We start from the raw sequence: 23,911 nt of genomic DNA, 5'->3' as shown, positions 1-23,911 counted from the left end.
TTATTTTGATATATCACAGTGAAAGATTTATCGTCCTCTTTTTTTTTTTTTTTTTTTTTAAAAAAAAAAAAAAAAAAAAAAAAAAAAAAAAAAAAAAAAAACAAAAAAAGTGACAGGGAGCTCCCTAATGGGCCTCACAAGTCCTGTCCATGGCAGCCTTGGCTGGCTTGAGCTTTTCCCAAAAAACAAAACAGAAGCATTTCTAAAAAGAGGAAAAAGCTCTGAAGACTCGCCAAGGGACATGAGTGTGTGCCACCTCTATTTCCTGTATGAGATTTTTTTGTACTCTATTTTCCTAGCCATTGTTGCGTCCTTGTTTGCCGAGGGGTAGGAGTGACCCAGCGTCTCAGGGACCCATCCTCTGTCACGTTGTCATAGTGTGCCTTGTGTCCCGTCTCACCCCATTCACTGCCACCAGCATGTCCCTGTGGCTTACAGGACATACCAGGCCTGCCAGAGGTGCCCTCCTTCTCTTCGTCCCACAGGCAGTCCTTCCTAGCAACTGCAGCCTCCTGGGAGGGACAAGTACATGCCTGTATGGCTACTACAACTGTTTTCTCTATCCTGCAGGAGGGGCCACAACCTAGCCCTCAGTGGTGCCTCCCCAGTGGCTGTCAGGGCAGCTGTGCAGCCTGGGGACAGCAGGGCTGCTGGGCTGAGATCCTTGCTCTGGGCCTGAGGTAAGGGCCTAGGTATCAGCTATGAGAAGCTGATGCACGAAGTGCTCCTGGGGTGGTGCAGGCCCAGCCAGGAGGCTTCTGCTGGACATCAAGTCCTGGAAGACCATGTCTCTAGGGGCACCACACAGCAATACTTGGGTAGTGGCCATGGGCTGGCCCACAGCAGCACCTGTCACCTCCTCTGGTGCATTCATAAACGATTTCCAAACTGTGGGGAAAAACTCATGTTTATCTCCAGTCATGTCAACGGGCACCCTAGGGTGGGTGGCCTACTTAGGCATAATGGGGGTCCCTGGAAACAGCTCTGGCATAGAACCTGCCCCGTAGGGGACTCAGGATGACACATGGAGAGCAGGCCTAGGTGGGAGTCTGGACTAGCAAAGATATCCAAACATCTTGCTGACTGGTTCTGTCTGTATTTTCACCCCAACTGGGGATATCAGTGTCTGCCTGAGCATGTCTACTGGGCATTTGTTTTGAGCATACCCACCCTTGGAGCAGGACAGAGCTGTGTTTAAAAGCCTTGCTTCAGGGCCCCAGAACTCTAGGGCTCCCGATGCGCCATGAATTCTTATACCATCAGCTCACACTCCATCCCCAGCACCTGGGATTCTGCTTCCATCCCTGCCAGCAGAATCCACACCCCGGGTGACCAGAGTCGTCCTCTTGGCCGACCTTGGCAGCTCCGCTCTTTGCCTTCTCAGGCTGTGGTTCCCGTATGGACTGGGAGTTGGCCTCATCAGCCCACTAGCAGACCTGTGAGGGGTGGTCGGTCAGTAAGCATGGGGGTTGGTGCTAAGAGTTACATATCCATTCCTCCTCCTCCCTGCCATTTGCAGACTGGCCATTACTGGTGGCCGTAGGGACCCAGCAGGGTTATTGTGAGTCTTTCTGACCAGAAGAGCCACTGCTTATGTCCTCTACCTGAGCCCATTCATGTGGGCTATGTGGAATTCAGTAACAGAGTCCGGAACCCCAGACTCTGGTTTGAGTCCCTTACTGGGAGGTAGTCATGCATACCAGCCCTGCCATCCTGCTGTGGGCCTAGCTGGCCTAGCAGGAGGGGCTACAGAGGCTTTTGCATCCATGTAGGCCCTAGGCCTGCCTCTGCAGTCTTGTCCTGCAGGGTACTTGAGCTTGCCCTCCTAGGAGGATGGAGTTGTGCAATGAACTGGCCGGCCAGCCCCTACCTTCTGTGTTCCCCCAACCTTCCCTGCCTCTCTTGGGTCAGCTAGCCTACCACCCCTTGTGCCTGCACAAAAGGTCTTGACCCCAGGCCAGCAAGCAGGTTGTCCCAGGCCTCTAACTAGGGCACTAGGGCAGGTTCCGTGCCAGAGTCTGGGACTATACAAGGGGCCTGGTGCTGGCACAGTGGGTGAGTTATAAGACCTGAGCTGCAGAGTGGAATGGGGGCCCCATCCCCACAGGTGGGACTGTGCTGTGTCATTCTGTCATTGTAATATAAATACAGATTTTTATACCTCATCCTCTGGTTTCAAGTTCTTTACACTGCCTTGCTTTGGTCCTTTCCCTCCAGCATCAGCTAGATAGAGGGCCTGACTCACTGGATCCTGGGTCATTCTGGCCCTTGGGAATTAGCCTCATCTGTTCATAGTCTCCATTTACTGAGAAGCTGACCAGACCCTACCTATTAGCCATTCCATTCCTGTCCCCCACCTGTGGTTGAATGAAGGCAGGGGTCAAGGCACTGCACTACTCCCCATGACAGGTTTTCTTGTGGCTGGCCTTGAGGCTTCATCCTAGCCCTGGAGTTAGGGCACTGTGGGCCCAAGGACAGCTCAATCAATGGTGCTATGTCAGCCCAGTGCCTTCCACAGAGAGGCTGCTGGATCTCCAGGTTACACTTCAAGTACCCCCAACTAGGCCCATCCTCAGCATCCCCAGAATGACCCAGGTATGGGTCAGCCATCTCCCCTCAGGGCCTCCTGTGCAGAGACAGGTGTAGCTAGCTATGCTTGGATGCTGACATGGGGACTCAGGCTTAAGAACTGCCCTTACAGGAGCAGCTGTGAGGTTTTGAGAACGTATGCAGGAGAGGAGGACAGGACAGTGCCCCTGGCACTCCACTGCCTATAGGGAGGTGACAGCTCATTGGAATCTTGCTGGCCCTGGTTCTGTGAGGACCCAGCTGCCCTACTGAGAGAAGCATATCTGGGCTTGCTTTGCAAGGACATGTCACATTGACTACTGCTACTGCAGAGGGGATGGATGGAGATTTCCAGAGGGCATGGTGTCACTACATTAGATCTATGGAAGAGTCCACTGGAGATGCTGGCAAGTTTTGGGGTGGAGCCTGAAATTCCTGTTTCTAGGAGGCCACAGTGAGCTTTAGGTTTGAGAATCCAGCCTCCCCTCATGCCAGACCACATCTTGCTGGCTGATGGCCCCTGGGACTCTGCCAGCTCCTTTGCCCATCCCCACTCCCGAGTTGCCCCGTGCCAGCTTTGTCCAGACCTTTTGTCACTTGTTTTACTGCAGAATCAAGGCTGTCATTCCTCTGCTTAAAAACAGCACCTTTCCACACCATGGAGAACAGATCCCTTTACTTCCATTAAGCTGCATCTGAAAAGAATCTTTTAACAGCACAGTTGGGTACAGTGTTTAAAAATAAACCATAAAAATACTGTCTAAAATGTAAGCTATTTTTTAATACTGATGACTAGAGCAGAGAATCTTTTGCTAGGAGTGGAAGAGGCAAACAGCTGAAGCTTACTCATGGCTGTGCTTTAGGTGTGTTTGGTCCATTACATTGCAAGGCTTGCAGCAAGGATCAGCGCCTGGGTTCCCTTTTCCTTTTGACCCTGCTAAAACCCCAACTGATTCTTATTAGAAGAAACCAAGTTTGTCTTGGAAATAAACTTAACATACTTGCTTTTTAAAAATTCCAGTTCATGCTGGGCGTGGTGATGCACGCCTGTATTACCAGCACTTGGGAGGCAGAAGAAGGCGGATCTCTGTGAGTTCAAGGCCAGAATGGTCTACATAGTGTTTCAGGACAGCTGGGGCTACAGGGAGACCCTGCTTCAAAAAGACAAAAGAAAAAAAAAAAAAAAAAAAAAGAAAAAAAAAACCAGCAGGACAGCTGGGGCTACAGGGAGACCCTGCTTCAAAAAAAAAAAAAAAAAAAAAAAAAAAAAAAAAGAAAAAAAAATCCAGTTCATTCCCTACAAAACTTTCCAGGTCTGTATAATTAACCCCACTGCCTTTTGTACTCTGGGTACTGATACTGCTGTAATCATTACATTTTTATGGCTTCTTATGGCCTCATGAACACTTTTCAAACAATAACTGTGGTCAGCAACTCAAAATGAAGAGTTGGGGGCCAGGAAGCCACCTGGAGTCGCTAAGAAGTGGATTTCCTGGAAGATCTCTAGGCTTCCAGGTTGTACTTCCTGCCCCTGGGGACCTCTTCCTGCAAAGTGGCCTCTTTCTGGCATCTTTAATTCTGTCTCCTCTGAGTTCTTCCTCACAGTCTATAACTATCCCCAAGTCCCTACAGTTTGAAAACAAAACTCCAAATGCTCTCTCTGGCCCTGCATCCCACTCCTCATCTTGTGTCACTTGGGCTCTCTTCCTCCCAGGCTTTGCTTCCTCTGCAAAACTTCCCAAAGGGCACCGCCTGCTGCTCCTCTGGCCAGACCTACTCAACACCAGATCCCTGCTGAGCCCCTACTTCCATTTGGCACCCAGGGTCCTCCCGAGCCAGCCACTTCATTTTCCTGACGCCAGGCTGGGGCACCATTCTATGAATTTTTCCACCGTACTGCTTGTTTTCCAGATTTTAGGTTTTATTGACTTTTAAAAAGGAAGATAAAACGTTAAGCAAGAATTCATCATAAATGTCTTCAGCTCAAATTGAACTTAAATGAGCTGCTTAGGAACATTATTTTTTTCTCCTTAAAAACATGGTGATGCACATCTGTGATCCCAGCACTTGGGGAGGCTAAGGTAGGAGGATCTTGAGTTCAAGGCCAGCCTGGGGTACACAGCAAGTCCTTGTCTCAAAAAAACAAATAAGAAAAAGAGATGATCCAGAAAGAATTCTAACGGCTAGACTAGAACCTTGTCTGATAAGCCATGTCTCTGTCCCTGGAGGAGGGCAGTGCTACTGATTTAATGACCATCGCCCACACCTTGCAAATTCATGTTAACTTACAGATTTGCTAAACTGTCTGGTAGAAATGCAAATTCTGTCCCCTACAAACACACTGTAACCACTACCAACTGTAGCTCCAAAGGTCAGTTTTCCAGGACCACAGACGGTCACTCAGGCTTACACCAGATTTAGCAGCCTGATTTCAGCATTCTTCTTCGACTGCCTGTGTCCGTCCTGGCACTCTCCTTGAAGTCTCTGTCCTGAGTCAAATCAACTCACACAACACTCCAAGCTCATGTGCTTGGCCTGTTAGCACTTTGGGACTGTAGAGGAAGTCGGTGTAGACGGGGGACTTAAGGGCTTCTGCTGTTACCACTGTGAAAGGTCCCGCAGGCACCATCCCAGCCAGCTGCCCCAGGAGGAAGGCCCGCGCCGCACCGAGGTGCACCTGCCTGCGGGCGAGAACCCCAGGACTACGAGCACGCGGGGACACGCAGAAGGGGAGACACCCGCTGCGGGCGGAAATTCCGGTCGGCCTCGGGCTTTCTGCCCCTAGCGAAGGTTCAGCACCCTGCCCGGGGCAGGTAGCCCATAAGATCCAGCCCTGGGCCTGGGAACGCCTGGCAGGACCCGAGGCCGAGCCAAGGACGGGGCGGAGCCAGAGCGGATTGATGGAAGACAGCCAATCATCTTGCGTCTTCCGGGAACGCCAGGCCGGCTGGGGACAGAGTTAGGAGTCGCCCACTGGCCAATCATCTGGCTCCTGGCGCCGGCCGGGCGCGGGGCCGTAGGCGCTCCTCCGCGCTTCAGCCCTCCTCCGCAATACTACGCACGCGCAAAACGCGTACTGCGCAAGCGCAAAAAAGTGAGGCGAGGAAGTCTGCGCCTGCGCGACTCGACTTTCCCGTGAGGCAGTGCGGGACGTGTTGTGGGCGGTTGCTGAGAGGGTGCGGGCGGGAGCTTCCTCAGGTGAGGTGCTCGAGCTCCCGGCTGGGCTTGGGACTGGCGGAGCGGCTGCGCGTGGTCGCAGAGCGGGCAGGGGAGGCCGGGGTCGAGCGAGGGAGGCCGAGGACGGCGAGGGACGCCAGGTCGCCGGGCTGCTGAAAGGGCCTGTCCGGGCCCGGCTGGCGCTCTGCTGAGCCACACCCATAACTTCCGGGTGGTTACGGACTGCGGGTGTTTTACCACGGTCCCTAAGTGTCACACGTCATTGCGTCCTCCCTAACCACAGCTCTGAGTCTGACTCTCGGTGGTCGCAAGGTGCTGAACAGCGGGCCTGCTGCCTCCGCTTTCACCGGTCTTTGGCCAGTGGTCAGGTTCGCGCGTGGAGAGTGATACGTGCTGGAAACTCGGTACCTGGGTGCTTATGGCTTGTCCTGGTGTTCTCCGTGTTAGGCTGATTGCATCTGCAGGTTGAGGCTTGGGACCCAGATGAACGCTTGGCGCGGCTCAATGTTTTAAGTTGATTCTTCACAAAGATTGGATTTTATTTCTATGTCCTAACTTAGGAAACAGCTGTTATTACACAGAATGTAGTGTCTTAAAATCATTTTGTCTTGGGAGAAAGATTTCTAATGTTTTATATATATATGTAATTTTAATTCTATTTTTATTTTATGTGTCTGAGTACATTGCCTGCATGTGTGTAAGTGCACCCGTGTCGTGCAGTGCCTGAGGAGGGGCTTTAGATTCCCTGGAACTGGAGTTAAGGATGGTTGCCAGCCGCCATGTGGGTGCTGGGAACTGAACCCAGGTCCTCTGCAAGAGCGGAGGGTGCTCTTAACTGCTGAGCCATCGCTCCAGCCCCTAATGTTAGATTTTTTCATTACTATTGCAGCTCCATAAGGAGCACTCTTAATTGCTTTTATTTTAATCTGACTTCATCGGAGGTTTCACATGCACTTACCTAAATTTTACCTACTAGCTCCCAGATAGCATCTGATAAAATTATCCATATATTTCAAAATATATTCGCCTTAACTTGTGGTCTAATACTTGTTTTCTTACCCCCCTAGGAGGAATCATAGGTTTTGTTTTGTTTTTTTCTTTTTCTGTGAACCTAATGTAAAACTTTGTTTTGTTTCTGTTTGGAGTCTCTAAAGATTTAGTCACTCAAAATCTTCACCGTAGACCCATATCAGATCTGAAAAACGGGTAGTTAAACCATGAGTTGTGGAAATGAGTTTGTGGAAACATTAAAAAAAATTGGTTATCCCAAAGCTGATGTTCTCAATGGAGAAGATTTTGATTGGCTGTTTGAGACTGCTGAAGACGAATCCTTTTTGAAATGGTTTTGTGGAAATGTGAATGAGCAGAATGTGTTGTCTGACAAAGAATTGGAAGCTTTTAGCATTCTTCAGAGATCTGGCAAGCCCATCCTAGAAGGGCCAGCCTTGGATGAAGTTCTTAAAACCTGTAAAACTTTGGACTTGAACACACTCAGACTGGATGACAAAGAACTACAGAAATTAGAGGATGAAGCTCAGATTCTCCAGGGATTGAAGAACTTAAAAATTCAGCAACGGAACAGATACCAGCTGATGGCTTCCGTAACCAGCCACAAATCTCTGAGGTTAAATGCTAAACAAGAAGACGCCGCCAAGAAGCTAAAACAAAGCCAAGGGATCCTAAATGCCATGAATACGAAGCTCAGTAATGACCTTCAGGCTCTTACTGATGGAGTTAATAATTTGATGATATTCTTCAGAAATTCTGATTTAGGTCAAGGGACAAATCCAATGGTGTTTTTATCTCAGTTTTCCTTGGGAAAATATATAAGCCAAGAAGAGCAAAGCACAGCAGCTTTGACCTTATATACCAAAAAGCAGTTCTTTCAGGGCATACATGAAATCGTTGAGAGTTCAAATGAAGAAAATTTTCGACTTTTGGATTTCCAAACACCATCTCTCTGTGCCGATGAAGAAATCCTTGAGGAGAGACAGCTGGAGATGGCTAGGCTGCAGCTGGCGTATATCTGCGCACAGCAGCAGCTAGTGTACCTGAGAGCAGGGAATCAGAGTATGAAGTCAAGCATCACATGGGCAGAGAAGAATCTTCATAGCCTGAGCAGCAAGGTAAACCTGGGACCTGAGATTGAATCATAGTGAATGGGTGTTAGAAATGTAGGGAGCAGTGTTGCTACTGAAGTACTTTGACAGGGGTCTGATGACAGCTTTTAGTTTTATCTTTGTTCACTTCTCATTTGGGGTATTTGTTTCATACGAATATTTTAATCATATTAGTGGAGAGCAGAACTTAGTAGTTATCATCCCAACCATACTACTTAATTTATTCTAAACAAATAGGCTTTAATTTGCTTTACGAATTTGAAATTTGCATTATTTCAAATACTAAGCTGGGATTTTCTATGACATATGTATGCCAAGGAGATTTGCTTATGAGTATTGCCTTGTTCCCCTCTCCAGGACCTGGTGTTAATGAAGTTAAAGGTTCAGGGTTAAGTGGACTGAATTCTTTCCTTCTGAGAATGTGTAGATGTACTGCAGTTGTTCATCTGCACTCTTGGGGAGTCTGTTTTCTTGATAATGGAACCACTAGGCAGCTGAGGGAAAGTGCAGAATTTCTTAATCATGATATCTGCATTAAATTCTGGAATAACAAAGGAAGCCTGGGAGTTCTGTGTGCCACTGTCAACTGATGGATTAAGAGAATGCCTCCTGAGATATTTTAAGAACAATCAAGTATCATTGATTTGCTGCCAGTGAACAATATGCTAATGTTATGATGGAGTAAAATAATCGGAAAGAGCTCTTATTTCGCTGGCTTTCACAGTACACCTGTGTGGCAGTAAAGGCACTGAAGTTCAGTGATTCCTGCTGCTTTCCTTGTGTCTTAGTTCATATTTTCTCTTTTAAAACTAGTTTTTTTAATGCTAATATGAAGCTAATTTTTATTCATTGACTCATTCTGAACACCTAAAATAAAAAGTAAAAATGAGTGGCCGGGTGTGGTGGCCCATGCCTTTAATCCCAGCACTTAGGAGGCAGAGGCAGGCAGATCTCTGTGAGTTCAAGACCAGCCTGGTCTACATAGTGAGTTCCAGGACAGCTGGGGCTACAGGGAGTCTGTCTCAAAAAGACAAAAAAAAAAAGTAAAAATGAAAATAATGTAATTGCTTCTCTTTGTGTAGGCTGTTGGTAAAGAAAATCTGGATGCTAAAATTTCTAGCTTGAACAGTGAGATTGTGAAACTTGAAGAGGAAATCACTCATATAAAAGACAAAAGTTTGCCTGCTGTGGTAAAAGAGAATGCCCAGTTACTTAATATGCCTGTCGTTAAGGGAGATTTTGATCTGCAGATTGCTAAACAAGATTATTACACATCAAGACAAGAGTTAGTTTTAGATCAGTTAATAAAGCAGAAGGCATCATTTGAACTTGTACAGTTGGCATATGAAATTGAATTGAGAAAGCATTGGGACATATATCGGCAACTGGAAAATTTGGTTCAACAACTTAGTCAAAGAAACACGATGCTCTGCCAGGGATTAGAAATGTTGACAGATCCATCAGTGTCTGAAGAGTTAAACTCAAGAAACCCCATTGATAACAAAGATGAGTCTACTCATAGGTATGTATATTTCCTATCCTTAACATACATATATATATATATATCATATATATATATATATATACACACTTTTTTTTTTTTTGTCTTTTTGAGACGGCCTCCCTGTAGCCCCAGGTGTCCTGGAACTCGCTATGTAGACCAGGCTGGCCTTGAACTCACAGAGCTCTGCTTGCCTCTGCCTTCCAAGTTCTGGGACTACAGGCGTGCGCCACCACACCCGGCAGCCTTAATATATTTTTTTGATTTATTTGAAATACTAGATAGTTTTAACTGAAGTGTGTTTAAAAAAATTATTTGTACTCTAGATTTGGCTTTTCCATTCTTTTTTGCTTTGCTTTATCTTCTAAATTTTTTACCCCTTTCTGTTCATGTTAGATTCGAATGTAGCCATTTTAGAGGTTAAGTCGATGAGTTGGAGGAATGAATTGTTAAATTTTTTTTTTTTTAATTAAAAAAAAAATTTTATGTGTGAGTGTATTGCTTGCATGCATGTTAAGTGCACCCATGTTGTGCAATACTCTGCAGAGGTCAGAAGAGGGCATTGGATCTCCTGGAACTGGAGTTGCAGATGGTTGTTAGCTGCCATATGGGTGACCAAACCCAGGTCCTTTGTGAGAGCAACCAGTGCTCTTAACTGCTGAGCCGTCTCTCTAGCCCGTATTTACTTATTTTTAAATATATGCATGTGTGTGTGGGGGTGGGGTAAGTGCCACACATGCGTGTGGTTGCTGTGAATTGAACTTGAGTCCTTTGAAAGAGCAGATGCTCTTAATTGCTGAGCCATCTCTTCAGCCCAAATTGATAAAAAGATTTTACTCCCCTTTAGACATAGTTATTTAGATACTTAATTTTAGATTTGGGACAAGAAATCTGAATACAGCTTGGTATCATTGGTGTTGCTGGGAGTGAGAATGATTTCATTTAGGGAGATGGTAGTAGAGGGAGAAGACTTAATTTCCCTATCCGATCCGGTAGAGCACTAAAAGTGAACGCTGACTCCAAAGCCCTTCCTGAATATCTAAGCAATTGTTGGTGCCAAGATAGTGAGATTAGAAGACTGAAGTAGTAGACTTAAAATCTCTATCCTGCCAGGGGTGGTGGCTCATGTCTATCCCAGCACATGGAAGGTTGAGGCAAGAAGATTGTGAGTTTAGGGCCAGCTTGGGCTACATAGCAAGACTATCTAATAAACAAACACCTGTATCCTAAGTCCTGTGTGGTGAAGGGATTACACTTGCTATTCTAGCATTCAGAAACCTGGGACAGAAGATTCTTAAATTTGAGGGTAGCTTGGGCTGCATAGTAAGAATTTCAGGACTGGGGGTGGAGAGAGATTGCTCAGTGGTTAAGAGCACTGGCTGCTCTTGTGGAGCACAGGGTTCGGTTCCTAGCATCCACCTGATGGCTAACAAGTGTCTAACTTTAGCTGGGAGAGGGAAGGATCTGATGACCTCTTTTGGTCTCTGTGGGCATTCATTTCACACACACACACACACACACACACACACTTGCAGGCAAAATACTCATGCATATAAAAATAAATGAAATATAGCAAACATTTTCTAAAAGAGAATTTCAGAACAGCCTGAGCTACAAAATAAGACCTTTAGTAAAAAAAAAAAAAAAAAATCTTTTTGGCAGAGAGAAGAGGCTAGGGAGATCGCTCTGGCAGTAAAGTGTTTGCTACACAAGCTTGAGGACATGAAGAATTTTATCTCCAGAAACTATGTAAGAAGCCAGGTGCAGGGGCTGGAGAGATGGCTCAGCTGTTAAGAACACTGGTTGTTCTTGCAGAAGACCCAGGTTCGAATCCCAGCACCCATGTGGCAGTTAACAACTGTCCTAACTCCAGTTCCAGGGGATCTGACAGCCTCTTCTGTCCTCTGCCAGCATTGCACAACACAGGTGCACTTACCTACATGCAGGCAATACACACTTACACATAAAAAAAAAGCCAGGTGCTGTGGTAAGCCTCTCTAATCCACATACTGGAGAGGTAGATGCAGAGCCCTTGGGCTTGCTGGACACAGGTCTCACTGAATAGATGAGCTCCAGGTTCCTGAAAGACCTTGCTTCAAAAAGTCAGGTGGAGAGTGATTGAAGACCTCCAGCATTGACCTCTGGCCTCCACATGCACATATCCTACTCCTGACTTTTCCTCATGATTAGAATAAAATACTCTTAAATCTTTTTGTTTCTTGTTAGTAAAATGAGTGACTTGGATAGAGTTGCCTTGTATAATTTTAGGGATTGCCATCAATATGATCTATGTGACATTGGGTAATTGTGTAGTTATATCCCACACTAATTAGCAGATTTGATCTTCAACCAGTTTTATAGTCTGTTAAAGTTTGTGTGTGTATGTTATACCTCTGTGTATCATAAGAAAAGGAGTGTGTCTTTTTATGAGACACATACAACAAGTTGTTTGAAATTTTTTTTTTTTTTTTGGTCCTATAGACTGATGGATTTTTTTTCTGCCATTGATTGAAATGTTACAATGGTCTCCTGAATCAAGATTTTTACCAACCAAATACTGATAAGATTAAAGTAGCAAGTTGTTATTATGGCCATTTATGTAGCTCTTTATTATTTATATGTTATAATATTTACATTAAAAAATTTTTTCTCTCAATCTCACCATAATCCTATGAAGTAGATTGGTGTTAGAGATTGGTTTGCCATGGGTCACTGCTGCTACTTCATCGGAGGTATGTTCTGTGAAGGAAGTGTTTTCATGGAAGTTATCACTAGAACTCCATTTGAAGTAGGCTAATGGCAGTTAAAAGTCAGGATGAAGATTATAACTGAAATATGGAAGATGAAGAAACTGGAAATTCAGATATTTCTTTTAAGGAATAATTTATCTTATTTTTTTGAGGCAGTGTCTTACTGGCCTTGAACTTGCTGTGTAGCCAAGATGAGCCTTGAGCTTGTGATCCACCTACTTCAGCCTCCTGAGTGCTGGGATGACAGAGTTGTATCACATGCCCAAAATCAAGTATCTCTTCTGAATTAGTATTATAGTTGAGAGGTTTCAGTTGCTTGATGTTAGAAGCAGTAATACATTTTAGCTGTTCCTTACTCCAATATAGTGGATTATAATTTTGAAAACTACTAACTAGAACATTTTCCCTATCATTTTAATTTTCATATTCTAGGCTTTATCAACTTTTAGAAGGAGACGATAAGAAAAAAGAATTATTTATAACCTATGGAAACCTGGAGGAAGTGGCTGAGAAATTGAAAAAAGATGTTTCTCAAGTACAAGATCAGTTGGCAGTATCTACTCAAGAGCATTTTTTCTTTCTGTCCAAACTGAATGCTGATGTGGACATGCTTTGTGATGTTTTATATCAAGGAGGGAATCAGCTTTTGCTTAGTGATCAGGTGAGTGTTTTTATAGAAATTTAAAATACTTTGAAGAATAATATTCATTATAAGAGAAATAAATTATTAACATGAAGAAAATATCACCCTGTCCCATTACACTAATACAAAATTCATTTATTTATTTAGAGGAGCAGAGTTTTGCCATGTAGCCCATGCTGGGCTCCAATTTGAAATCTCCCTACTGGGATTAATAGGCATGCCACCATGCTCAACTTCATGATTTTTTTTGGCACCTCTTAATTTTTATTCATGTATAAATACATTTATCAGATAATTTTCAAACATTTTTATGTATATGAGTGTTTTGCCTGCGTGCATGTAGGCATACCATATGTGTACAACACCTTTAGAGGTGAGAAGAGGACATTGGATCCCCTGACACTGGAGTGATCAGACAGTTGTTAGCTGTCATGTGGGTGCTGGGAACTGAACCCAGTTCCTCTGCAAGAGCAGCCAATGCTTTTAACTGCTGATCCATCTCTCCAGGCCCTTACCAGATAATTTTGATTGTACCCATATGGGGATTAACAGCTGTTGGCAACTCAAGTTTCAGGGGATCTGACACCCTCTTTGACCTACACAGGCATTGGATGCGCATGGTACACTTACATACATGCATATAAAACACTCATACAAATCTGCTGAGTGTGGTGGCGCATGCCTTTAATCCCCGCATCAGAGAATCAGAGGCAGGTAGATCACTGTGAGTTCCAGGCTAGCTGGGGCTACACGGAAACCCTGTCTCAAAAACGACAAAAAACATTTTTTAAGTTTATAAATGTTCAGCCACCATAAAGATATGTAATATTGATGTGTGTTAGGGAAACAAAAATGTGTGTGTGTGTGTGTGTATCTCTTATAGCCTTTTTTGTTTCTTTTTTTTTTTTTCGGTCTTTTTGAGACAGGGTCTCCCTGTAGCCCCAGCTGTCCTGGAACTCACTGTGTAGATCAGGCTGGCCTTGAACTCACAGAGATCCGCCTGCCTCTGCCTCCCGAGTGCAGATTAAAGACGTGCACCACTCCCGGCTATCCCTTATCCTCTGTGTCCACTTACTGATACATGCTTTTTCTAATGGAATTCCCCTGCCTTTGGGGAGTAACTACTTGGAGGAGTTTTATTATGTAAATGCATTCCTAGACTATATATTTACTTTTGTGTTTTTGAACTTCCAAATGCATGGAATTGGAATTGATTGCTCAATAACTGAACTTAGTAGTTGATCGCTGCAGCTGGTAATCAAACCCAGGGCATGTATAAGTACATGCTAGGCAAGCATTTCACTGAACTACAGCTCCAGCACTTTTTTGGACAGGTCTTCAGGGTGTCCTTGAACACACTGAAGCTTAGGCTGCCCTAAACGTGTGCTCCTCCTGCCTTCACATGTAGGCTGTAGTTCATAGTTTTCTCTTTTATGTAATTACTATTCCTTTATGTCAACTTTTACCATTACCCATTCTGTGGACAGATGTTAAGATAATTTCTAGTTCTAGCTGTGGGTAGTCTTTATGTTAGTTGCCTATGCATGCTTTTGCGCAGACCAGATACCTGTCAGAAACAGCGTAGAAGATTTATTTTGGTTCACAGTTTCAGAAGGTTTAATCCACAGTTATTTGGCCCTCTGTGCTTAGGCACATCCATGAATGGAGAAGAGGTTCTCATCTTATGGAGGACAGAAAACAGGGAGAGAGGGAGGGAGAAAAAGGCCAGGGACCCCTCACAGTGCAGCCCTGGCTAGCCTGAAACTCACTGTAAACCAGGCAGCCTTGAACTCACAGAGGTCCACCTGGCTCTGCTTTCTGAGTGCTTGGAATTACGTGTGCACCATCATGCCTGGCCTCCTAAATCCTGCCTCTTAAAGTGTCCAGAACCTCCCCCAAATAATGCCACTAGAAGGGAACCAGAGGGCTAAACATGAGCCTGTATGGAAATTTCCTATTTAAGTCATCACAGTCTTGCATGTCTTAGTCACATATTTGCAAGAGTCTCTAGCACACACACAGAGGCGCCAGGGAGTGGCACGTATGCAGTTTCAGAGGTATAGGTTGGATATTTCTTATCTGAAATGCTCGAGTCTAGTAGTGTTCCAAGTTGAAATTGTAGCTTCTTTGGATGTTTGTATAGAGAGCTTACTGGTTAGGCATCCCTAACCTGAAAATCTGAACTGAAACTTTTCATTTATTTCTTGTTGCTTTCTCTGTTATAGAACCAAAAGTTCTTGAGTTCAGATATTATGCTAGAAAAGGTTTTTCATTTGTCGTGTTAGGGATGCCGAGCCTATATAGCTGATTGTGTTCTAAAATAGTCACACTGTGTTGCACTGACAGAGATACTACTTATTTGGATCCTTTCATCGAGTATATTGTCTGAGTCACAGGTTTCTGCCAGTCCTCGGTAGAAAATGGTGGCTTGTTTGGATTGTAATTTTTATTTCTCCAGTTATTAGGAAAGTGGAACCCCCCAATTTACTCATTATTTACCTCTTTCTGAGAATTGTTTGCTCATTTTTTTAGATTCTTAAAATTATTTGTACTTTTTATATTTCAGTGCCAATCTAGTACTAATTTACCTGTGAAATATATTTGTGACTTGCTTTTTCAAAAGTTTTTCACTTTTTCTAATATTCTATGTCATTCGTTGTTCTTCTTTGGTCTTTTAATACCTTATTTTCTTAGAGTTTGTGTTACCATCATGACACGTTCCTTTTATTCATAAAGCTGCTTGTTCACTTTTCATTCTCTAATTCAGCATAAATGTATTTTTATATATGAGTTCTCATTTAAATATTTTTTACTTTAAATTAATATTTTTACTCCCCGCCCTATGAATGGCCAGATTTTTTTTAAATTTAGTTTTTCTTATTATTTTTATGAGTACATCGCCTACATGTACGTAGGTACGCCCGTGTTGTTCAGTGCCTGCGGAGGTCAGAAGAGGCTGTCAGATCCCCCAGAGCTGGAGTTAACAGGTGGTTGTTAGCTGCCATGTGGGTGCTGGAAACCAAATCCAGATCCTCTGTAAGAGCAACCAGTGCTCTTAACCTCTGAACCATCTCTCCAGCCCCCAGATTGTTTTATTTCCCTTAATAAGTAAAATTACCAATTTAAGGTTTTGTTACCAATTTAAAATGTCATATCAATTTTAAGTTATGGTGTTGTTTTTGGTCTTTTTTGAGACAGGGTCTCCCTGTAGCCCCAGCTGTCCTGGAACTCACTATGTAGACCAGGCTGGCCTTGAACTCACAGAGATCCGCCTGCCTCTGCCTCCCGAGTGCTGGGATTAAAGGCGTGCGCCACCACGCCCGGCCTTATTTTGGTCATTTTTAAGTGTATACTTCTGCATTATTCACTTTGTTATGTAACTATGACAACTATGTATTTTAAGAACTTTGTTGTCCCAACTAGAAGCTTTGTATTATTCACCAGTAGCTCCCTCTTTCCTCCTCCAGCCACAGCCCTGGGCAGCCACCATTCTGCTCTTGTCTTTGCACTTGCCTGCGCAGGTTCTTCCAGTTAGTGACATTATGTCGTGTTTTCCATATTGTGCTTGACTTATCTTAGTATGTTGTAGCATGTGTGAGAGTTGCTTTTTTGTGGTTGAGCGGTACTCCTTGTGTCTGTACCATGCGTCCTTCCCTCATCTGTTGGTGGCCTTTTCACTGTTGTGGAAGTACTGCTACAAACGTGTGTGCAGGGATCTGCTGGAATCTACTGTCATTCATTTTGGATGTGTCCTCAAGAGTGGCAGTGCTGCTCATGGTAGTTCTGTGTTGAACTTTGTTAGGAGCGGCCAGTTTTCTACAGCAGATGTACTGTGTAAATTTCCACCAGTGATGTATTAGGATTCCAATTTCTCCATGTCATCACCAGCACTCAATTTGTATTTTTTTAAGACATTTTATTATTTTTATTTTATGTGTATGCGTATATTGCCTGCATGTAGGTAAGTGCACCCGTGTTGTGCAATGCCCGCGGAGGTCAGAAGAGGCTGTTGGATCCCCTGGAACTGGAGTGTGGGTGCTGGGATTCGAATCAGGTCTTCTGCAAGAACAGTCAGTGTTCTTAACCGCTGAGCCATCTCTCCAGCCCTCAGTTTTTGTTTTTTTTTTTAATAGTTGCCCCCCAATGGATGTGAAGTAGTATATCTAATTATGTTTTTTAGATTTCCCAATACAGATTTAACTTCTTTACCCATTAGAGAAAGAATTGCTGAAAGTCTCCATAATGGTCCATTTGATGTTTTTGGTGTGTAGTTGTGTCAGTCTTCTCTATGTATTTCAGACTATTTTATAATAGGGTAAAATTTTGGTGACTAATTATCCTAGTGGACTTAAATTACTAAGAATCAAGTATCTGTTGATCACCCTCACCATTCCTGTAATGCTTTTGTCTTGATTGTATTTGGCTTGATACTAATATTCCCATGCTACCTTTCTTTGGATTTTCTTTTGTTTGCTCTTCCCTGGTGTCCTGTATATCTTTGTATATATGACACTATATATCAGTGTTTGGCTGTTAGATACTTTGGTTTGGATTAACTGTTGGAAGTAGGATCACTGGAGGGTGTTTGAAGTAGACACCCTTTTTTTCCTTGCCTCTGATATTACTGTATTCCTTTCCTAAGGTGTTGTACTCATTTATCATGTCACTAGTGCTACTGTCTAGTGTCCACTACACATCCCAGTATGTCATCATTTTGTTAATTGCTAAGAAAGAAAAAGTCCTCCAGTTAACATGATGCTTTTCCTTACTAATAATTTTTATTTTTGTACTTACCAGAAGGGATCTTTTAGATGTAGGTAGTCATTGATTCATACTACACTTGTTCTTTTTAAAATTACACTTATTTGTGTCTGTATGTGGGTGTGCGTGTTCCATGGTGCATGAGTGGAGATGAGAAGATAGCTTGCAGGAGTTGGTGCTCCGGTTCTACCCTGCGGACCCCAGGGCTTGAACTGTGCCTTTACACACTGGCCCCTCATCATAATGCTCTTGAGCGTACATTAAAAGAATAAAATAACCCAATTAAAATGGTTGGGTATTTCTAAAACTTCGCATTCAATTTCAAATTCCTTTGAATTATTTTTTGACTCATAGTTGACTGTCTTTTTCTACAGTATACATAAAGAAAACAAAAAACCCAGATCTCCCTGTGTAGCCCCACCTTGCTTCAGGCTTGTGGCGCTCTCTCCTCTTTCCTCCCAAGTGCTGGGAGTACAGGTGTGAGCCACCACTCCCACCCACCTGCCCGGCTGACGAAGTGTTTAAGAGTGCCTGGAGTGCCTGGCCATCAGCTGCCATGTGGTGGTTTCTAGAAGATGCATCTTCTTTAGATAGGGTCTGAAAAAAAGAGCACGAAACAAAAAAAGGATCTGAAAAACATGCATCATGTAGAATCCCTAAAATGTGGTAATTTTACTATGATCTTGACATTTGGTATCATTACTGTTTTTCTCCAGCTCATTATGGTGTAAAAAGCCACGTCAGTTTATTAATGAAGCTGAACATTTACAGTATCTGTAGAGATATTTATTTTATCACCATGAGAGGTTTAGGATTTAATTAAAATTAAAAATGAAATTCTCAGTGTATTCATGGTTACTAATTTTTTTTTTTTTTGAGATCATTAGAAGTAAATAATGTCAAAATTACTTTTTGTTTGTTTGTTTGCTGTGTAGCCCTGGCTGGCCTGGAACTCAGAGATCCACCTCCTAGGAACAAAGGCATGTGCAGCCATGGCTGGCTTCTGGGGTTTTTGTTTGTTTTGTTTTGTTGTTTTTGATTACTTGTTTTTACTGTACTGATCTGTAAAACTGGCATTTATGACAGGTCTTAAAACAGTGATTCTTGAACTTGTATATTGGAATCACCAGGGAACCTATTGAAATATGGATTCCTGACTCTGTCACAAAGAGTGAGTAATTTAGTTAGGAGTGAGGCATAGGAATTTGTATGTTTGTATCAAGCACTAGAAGTGAGTTATGCCACACCTAGAAGCTGCGGAATGTTGGAGGAGGTTAGAGCTACAGGTTTTCTGAGAATCTCTGGTGGTGCTGGTTAAACAATTGAAGAGTAGAATGCTTGGTCAGAAACAGCCAGACATGGTAGCATGCCCTTTATCCCAGCACTCAGGAGGTAGAGACAAGAGGCTCTCTTAAGATGGAGGCCAGCCTGATCTATATGGCAAGTTCAGGCCAGCTGGGGCTATAGAAAGACCCTGTCTCAAAAAAGAACAAAACCCAGCAAACCCCACAAAGAGCTGTGGAAACTTGTTAGTAGACTGCTTTAAATGCCAGGAATTGAAGAAATTGAAATTACTAAACATAAAAGAGCTAACGTATCCCAGTTTTTTTGTTTGTTTTTAAGTTTTTGAAACAGGGGCTCCCTGTAGCCCCAGCTGGCCTGGAACTCACTATGTAGATCAGGCTGGCCTTGAACTCACAGAGATCCACGTGCCTCCTGAGTGCTGTGATTAAATGCGCACCACCATGCCTGGCTCAAGAAATGGAGATTTTTGTTGAGGCAGGTTTTCTTTCTTATTGGTTAGAAGAAAGCAATGCGTCACTGTGGATTTTTATTTTCAGTGTGATTATCTGATTTGTCAAACACCATGCATTATCACTTCTAGAGACCCCAGGATATCCTCTAGTCAGTGTGGAGGTAAATGGATGACAGTGGTTAGTGGGGGTCTGGCTGGTATCTGAGACTCACCCTGTAGGTATTTCTAGTTTCTCTGGGATGTGAACAAACCATCTACTCCAGGTAAGGCACCAATGACATAAACAAAGGAGTCCACCCAAGTGTAGCTTGTTGAACAATGTGTTTGATACAGTTACTAGCAGGAGAGTGGATGAGAGGCTACTTAGAGTAGCACGGCAGCCAAGCCACCAAAGAAGTCTTTTGTTCCAGCAACCGTTAACTGACTTTATATCCTCTTGGAAGTATAGGACCTCAGGACTCCTCTTGCCTAGCCCCCCCTTAATTGTTTGTGTATCTTTAGGGAGGGGCAGGGCTTCTTAAGCCCTTTCCCTGCTCCATAACAACATTAATGGGTCCAGTCTGAGGCAATTGTGTTTTATTGGGCTTCATTTCAAGGCTTTTCCTTATGTGTAACAGAAATGGATTAAGCTGTAATAAAATTTGATTAAATGAAATAAAAACTTCATGAGAAAGATTGTGTAAATAGTCATAAAGCAATGCTTGGCACAAGGTAGGCCTCCAGTAATACTTATTGAATATATCAATACACAGACCAATTTATGTATCAGGTATGCTTCAGGAAGTGAGGGTTTCCATTGAATCATGCGTATGCATAGGTTGTAGAGGTACAGGTGCACATGCCACAAGGCATGTATGGAGATCAGATGACCATTTGGGTTCCAGGAATCCAACTCAGGTCTTCAGGTTTGGTGACAAGTGCCTTTACTTACTGAGCCATCTTCACCCAAGAATTTTTAATTATGAAATTTTACTAAGATTGTGAGAAATTATTAAATCCTAGTGCTTTTCTTTGTGAATTGTATTTTAAATTTCTAATTGATGTTAGAAATAAAGTTCATGAATTAAAAGCTTTTTTCCCCCTCCTTTTAGGAGTTAACGGAGCACTTTCATCAAGTTGAATCTCAGTTGAATAAACTAAATCATCTCTTTACCGATTTTCTTGCTGATGTGAAGGCAAAAAGAAAAATTTTGGCAACAAATAAATTGCATCAAATGGAAAGAGAATTATATGTATATTTTTCAAAAGATGGAGACTATCTAAAAGACGTTGTGGAAAATTTAGAAAACCAATCAAAGATTAAGGCTGTTGCTCTTAAGGATTGAAGATTAGTAAAAACCAAGTACTTACTATATCTGCTATATTTGAATTTTTTGTTAATAGGAGAATGTACCTAATAAACACTGCTAATTTTTTTTTTTTTACATTTATTTTGTGTGTGTGTGTGTGTCTGCTTGCGTGCCATACACTTGTGTGTGGAGGTCAAAGGACAAACTTGCAGGAGTCGGTTTTCGCCTACCATGTAGGCATTGGGATTGAACTCAGGTTATTAGGCTTGGCAGCAAATTCCTTCACCAACTGACCTATCTTACCAGCCTCAACTGTACTGTATTTTAAAAATTTAAATCATTGGAACATTTTATTTAAATAGAGTTAAGTATCAAACAAGTTGAATTTCCCTAATCTGAAAATCTAAAATACTCCAAAATGTAAAGCTTTATTTAGAAGCAGCCGAGCTGATCCCAGAAGTGGAAAAGTCTACAACTGATCTCTCATGACAGGTCAGTCATGAAAGAGAGTCACTAAAAATGTATAAAACTACCTTCAGTGGTCTGAAATATGAGTGAATTTCCTGTTTAGATTTGGATTCTAACTCCAAAACATCTCATTACATGTATGCAATTATTAAAAAGTCTGAAACACTTGGTCCCACAGATTTAAGGTAAGGGATATTCAGTTTGTATCAGTTTGATTTTTTTCTTCAGGTAACCAGTTTGGGTTTTTTTTTTTTTTGGACAGGGTCTCACTATGTAACCCTGGCTGACTGGAACTGTATTATCTAGACCAGGTTGGCCTTTAACTCACAGATCCAAGTGCTGGGATTAAAGATGTGTGCCACCATGCCTGGCCTGTTGCCAGTGCTTTTGATGACTTACTTGCTTGGTGGCACTTAGTCTTGATCGTTTTTACTTGAAGGGAAAGCAGTATGTGATGCAAACATTTTTAACATAATTTTTTTTGGGGGGGGGTCTTTTTGAGACAGGGTCTCCCTGTAGCCCTAGCTGCCCTGGAACTCACTATGTAGACCAGGCTGGCCTTGAACTCACAGAGATCTGCCTGCCTCTGCCTCCCAAGTGCTGGGATTAAAGGAGACCGCCACCACGCCCAGCCATAATTATTTTTTAAATAGATGTTTTCTGCTGTTGAGTATTTTAAAAAATCTGTAGAACTTTTGAGTTTTGCTTTCTAAGGTTTTAGTTAACCTGAAGCAACTGTGATCTGAAAATATTAATGGGAAAGTCCAGAAGTAGTCAAGTTCTTAAGTTATATGCTTTTCTGTATCCTGTGGTGAGTCATACCTTTGTTCACGTCTGTGCTTATGTGTTAACCTGTCTACTCGTCACTAACCTGATAGCAGATCCACCAGTTTCCAGACTATGAATTTCATTGAGGTTTGGACTATATCCCCTGTGGGTCAGATGAGCCCACTGTATATGCCGTAGCCACCTCTCATATTTGACTACAGTAAAATTCTTTTGCTCAAAGTGTTTTCCTGTAATTGCCCATTGTAGCCTTTGAGGTGTTAGAATGTATCCACTTTACCATTGAGTGTGAGGGGTCCTGAGCATTTTCATTCTAGGGCTGGGTTCTGGAGGTGTACACCTTTGAGGTAAGTATGACAATGTCTCATTTACGTACAGGTTTTCAAAATTATGTACAAGTAGTTGCTTAAAGTATTTACGATACTTCATTCAGCTTCTAAGGAATGAAATAAGTATCGGACAATTAGAAATTATTTTTTTTTTTAAACTTTGGAGTAGCTTATCAGTCTTTATTTTTAAAATATTGTTATCTGGCCCAGACTGGCCTTGAACTCATGTTCTTGCCTTAGCCACTCTGTGATTACCACACAGGCTTGGCTCTGCTTCATCAGATGCTCCTCAAGAGTTTGGTTGATGTGATAGGGCTTCTGTTGAGTACCTTCGAGAATATTCCTTACTTTTTTGTTATATCCATGACAGTCTTAAAACTACATATTACAGAGCCAGGCGTGGTGGCGCACCCTTTAATCCCAGCACTCAGGAGGCAGAAGCAGGCAGATCTCTGTGAGTTCAAGGCCAGCCTGGTCTACATAGTTCCAGGCCAGCTGGGGCTACAGGGAGACCTTGTCTAAAAATGACCCCCCCCCCGGAAAAACATTTCAGATGATATTTAAGGATGTTTTCAGGTTATAACACTCAGAAAATGGGCGTGCATTTTAAATTTTATGATCCATTAGACAAAACCATTTTGCCAATTACTGTTATGTTGCATAAATACTCATTTTTATTTAACTAATGAAAATCTTTGTTCATGAATCTTTAAAATAACATAATAGTGTTCCATATTTTGAAGCCTTAAAAACTAATATATGGGTATCTTATGTTAATCTTACATTTAGGACTTTATGAAAATGGAAAATTATGAGGCATGTGTAGGTTTTGATCTCTGTGGGATACCCCTCTCCAATGTTGCTCAGAAGATTATGTCTGCTATGCGTTCAGGGGCGTTAGTGGATTCTGAGAACTGGGGAGAGAGTACAAAGAGTAAGTAAGTCTTATGAGCCTTTTTAATTGTATTGAATGTTAACACTAAGACTAAAGCGAAATGAATGTAACAAAATTAGTCCGTAGAACTTTATTTTGTAGGGATGTTTCATGCTTAGAGACAAAGGAAGCCATATCGAGCCTGCCCCTTCCTTTCCCCCATTCATGGTGACTGAACTGCTTACTAAATTCATGGTCCTTTAGCCCTGTTGCTTTAAAAATAGAACCTACTCTGTCTTGCTCCAGCTATTTAAGTGTCTTCCAAAGACATGAGCTTTCATACAGCTTCTTGCTTGGCTCTCAGGTCATTAAATCTGTACACTGTACGTAGTACTTGCTCTGGTATATGGTCATAAGAGAAGTGTTTCTGGCATCATGCTGCCATAGGAAATGTATAAACTCCAGGTGTCAGAACAGAGTGTCTGTCTGTGGGTCTATGACATAATAGTAAAAGCACAAGGGTAGCTGGAATGTGTGTGGCATCTGAGGGTTTTGTAACTAGCAAAGCCATTTATGGTTTATTTTCATATAAAGTAAGTTAGAAATGAGATATTAAGTTATGAAATTGAGGTGAAGTCACTAAGACTTGCCAGATAGGAGCACCTTGGTTAAGGTGTAGTGGCTTGTGGGGCTGGGGAGATACTCAGTGCATAAGAGCTTGCTGTACAGGAATGAGCATCTGGTCTTGAATCCCCACACCCAGATAAGCCAGGCAAGGCAGCGTGTGCCTGCACCCCAACTTTGGGGTGGAAATGGGTAGAGCCAGGGAGCTCCCTGGCCAGCTAGTCTAGTTGAAAAAGTGAGCTTTCAGTTCAGTGAGAGAGCCTGC

At 42.8% G+C, this 23,911-nt stretch overlaps 2 protein-coding genes across 5 annotated transcripts in view; both read left to right on the top strand.

The window, feature by feature from the left end:
* Positions 1-5,669: 5,669 nt before the first annotated feature.
* Positions 5,670-20,691, top strand: Haus3 (HAUS augmin like complex subunit 3). 4 transcript variants are annotated; one of them, XM_029567683.1, is made up of 5 exons: positions 5,670-5,766; positions 6,813-7,871; positions 8,948-9,387; positions 12,549-12,777; positions 20,368-20,691. In XM_029567683.1, exons 2-5 carry the CDS (start codon positions 6,963-6,965, stop codon positions 20,599-20,601), a joined length of 1,812 nt encoding a protein of 603 aa, XP_029423543.1. In that variant the 5' UTR covers positions 5,670-5,766; positions 6,813-6,962; the 3' UTR covers positions 20,602-20,691. The 4 variants fall into 4 exon arrangements, with proteins under 4 accessions (XP_029423543.1, XP_029423544.1, XP_017655782.1 ...); XM_029567684.1 differs by having other exon boundaries at positions 5,694-5,766; positions 6,891-7,871; XM_017800293.2 differs by lacking the exon at positions 5,670-5,766 and adding an exon at positions 6,023-6,149 and having other exon boundaries at positions 6,891-7,871.
* Poln (DNA polymerase nu) overlaps positions 5,726-23,911 on the top strand; it is a 206,576-nt gene continuing 188,390 nt past the window's right edge. Inside the window, exons 1-2 of the mRNA XM_017800294.1 lie at positions 5,726-5,766; positions 22,938-23,082. Coding sequence (XP_017655783.1) covers positions 22,944-23,082 — 139 coding nt within the window. The 5' untranslated portion in view covers positions 5,726-5,766; positions 22,938-22,943. The remainder of the gene's footprint in view (positions 5,767-22,937; positions 23,083-23,911) is intronic.

The sequence above is a fragment of the Nannospalax galili genome, unplaced genomic scaffold (genome assembly GCF_000622305.1).
Source record: "Nannospalax galili isolate Female #2095 unplaced genomic scaffold, S.galili_v1.0 scaffold101, whole genome shotgun sequence".
In the NCBI taxonomy this organism is placed as follows: domain Eukaryota; kingdom Metazoa; phylum Chordata; class Mammalia; order Rodentia; family Spalacidae; genus Nannospalax; species Nannospalax galili.
This window is presented reverse-complemented; position numbering and strand designations above follow the sequence as displayed.

Coding starts and splice junctions, on each gene's coding strand:
- Haus3 (XM_029567683.1), top strand. CDS start 6,963: ATGAGTTGTGGAAATGAGTTTGTGGAAACATTAAAAAAAATTGGTTAT. Junction 7,872..8,947: donor TTCATAGCCTGAGCAGCAAG/GTAAACCTGGGA, acceptor CTCTTTGTGTAG/GCTGTTGGTAAAGAAAATCT. Junction 9,388..12,548: donor AAAGATGAGTCTACTCATAG/GTATGTATATTT, acceptor TTCATATTCTAG/GCTTTATCAACTTTTAGAAG.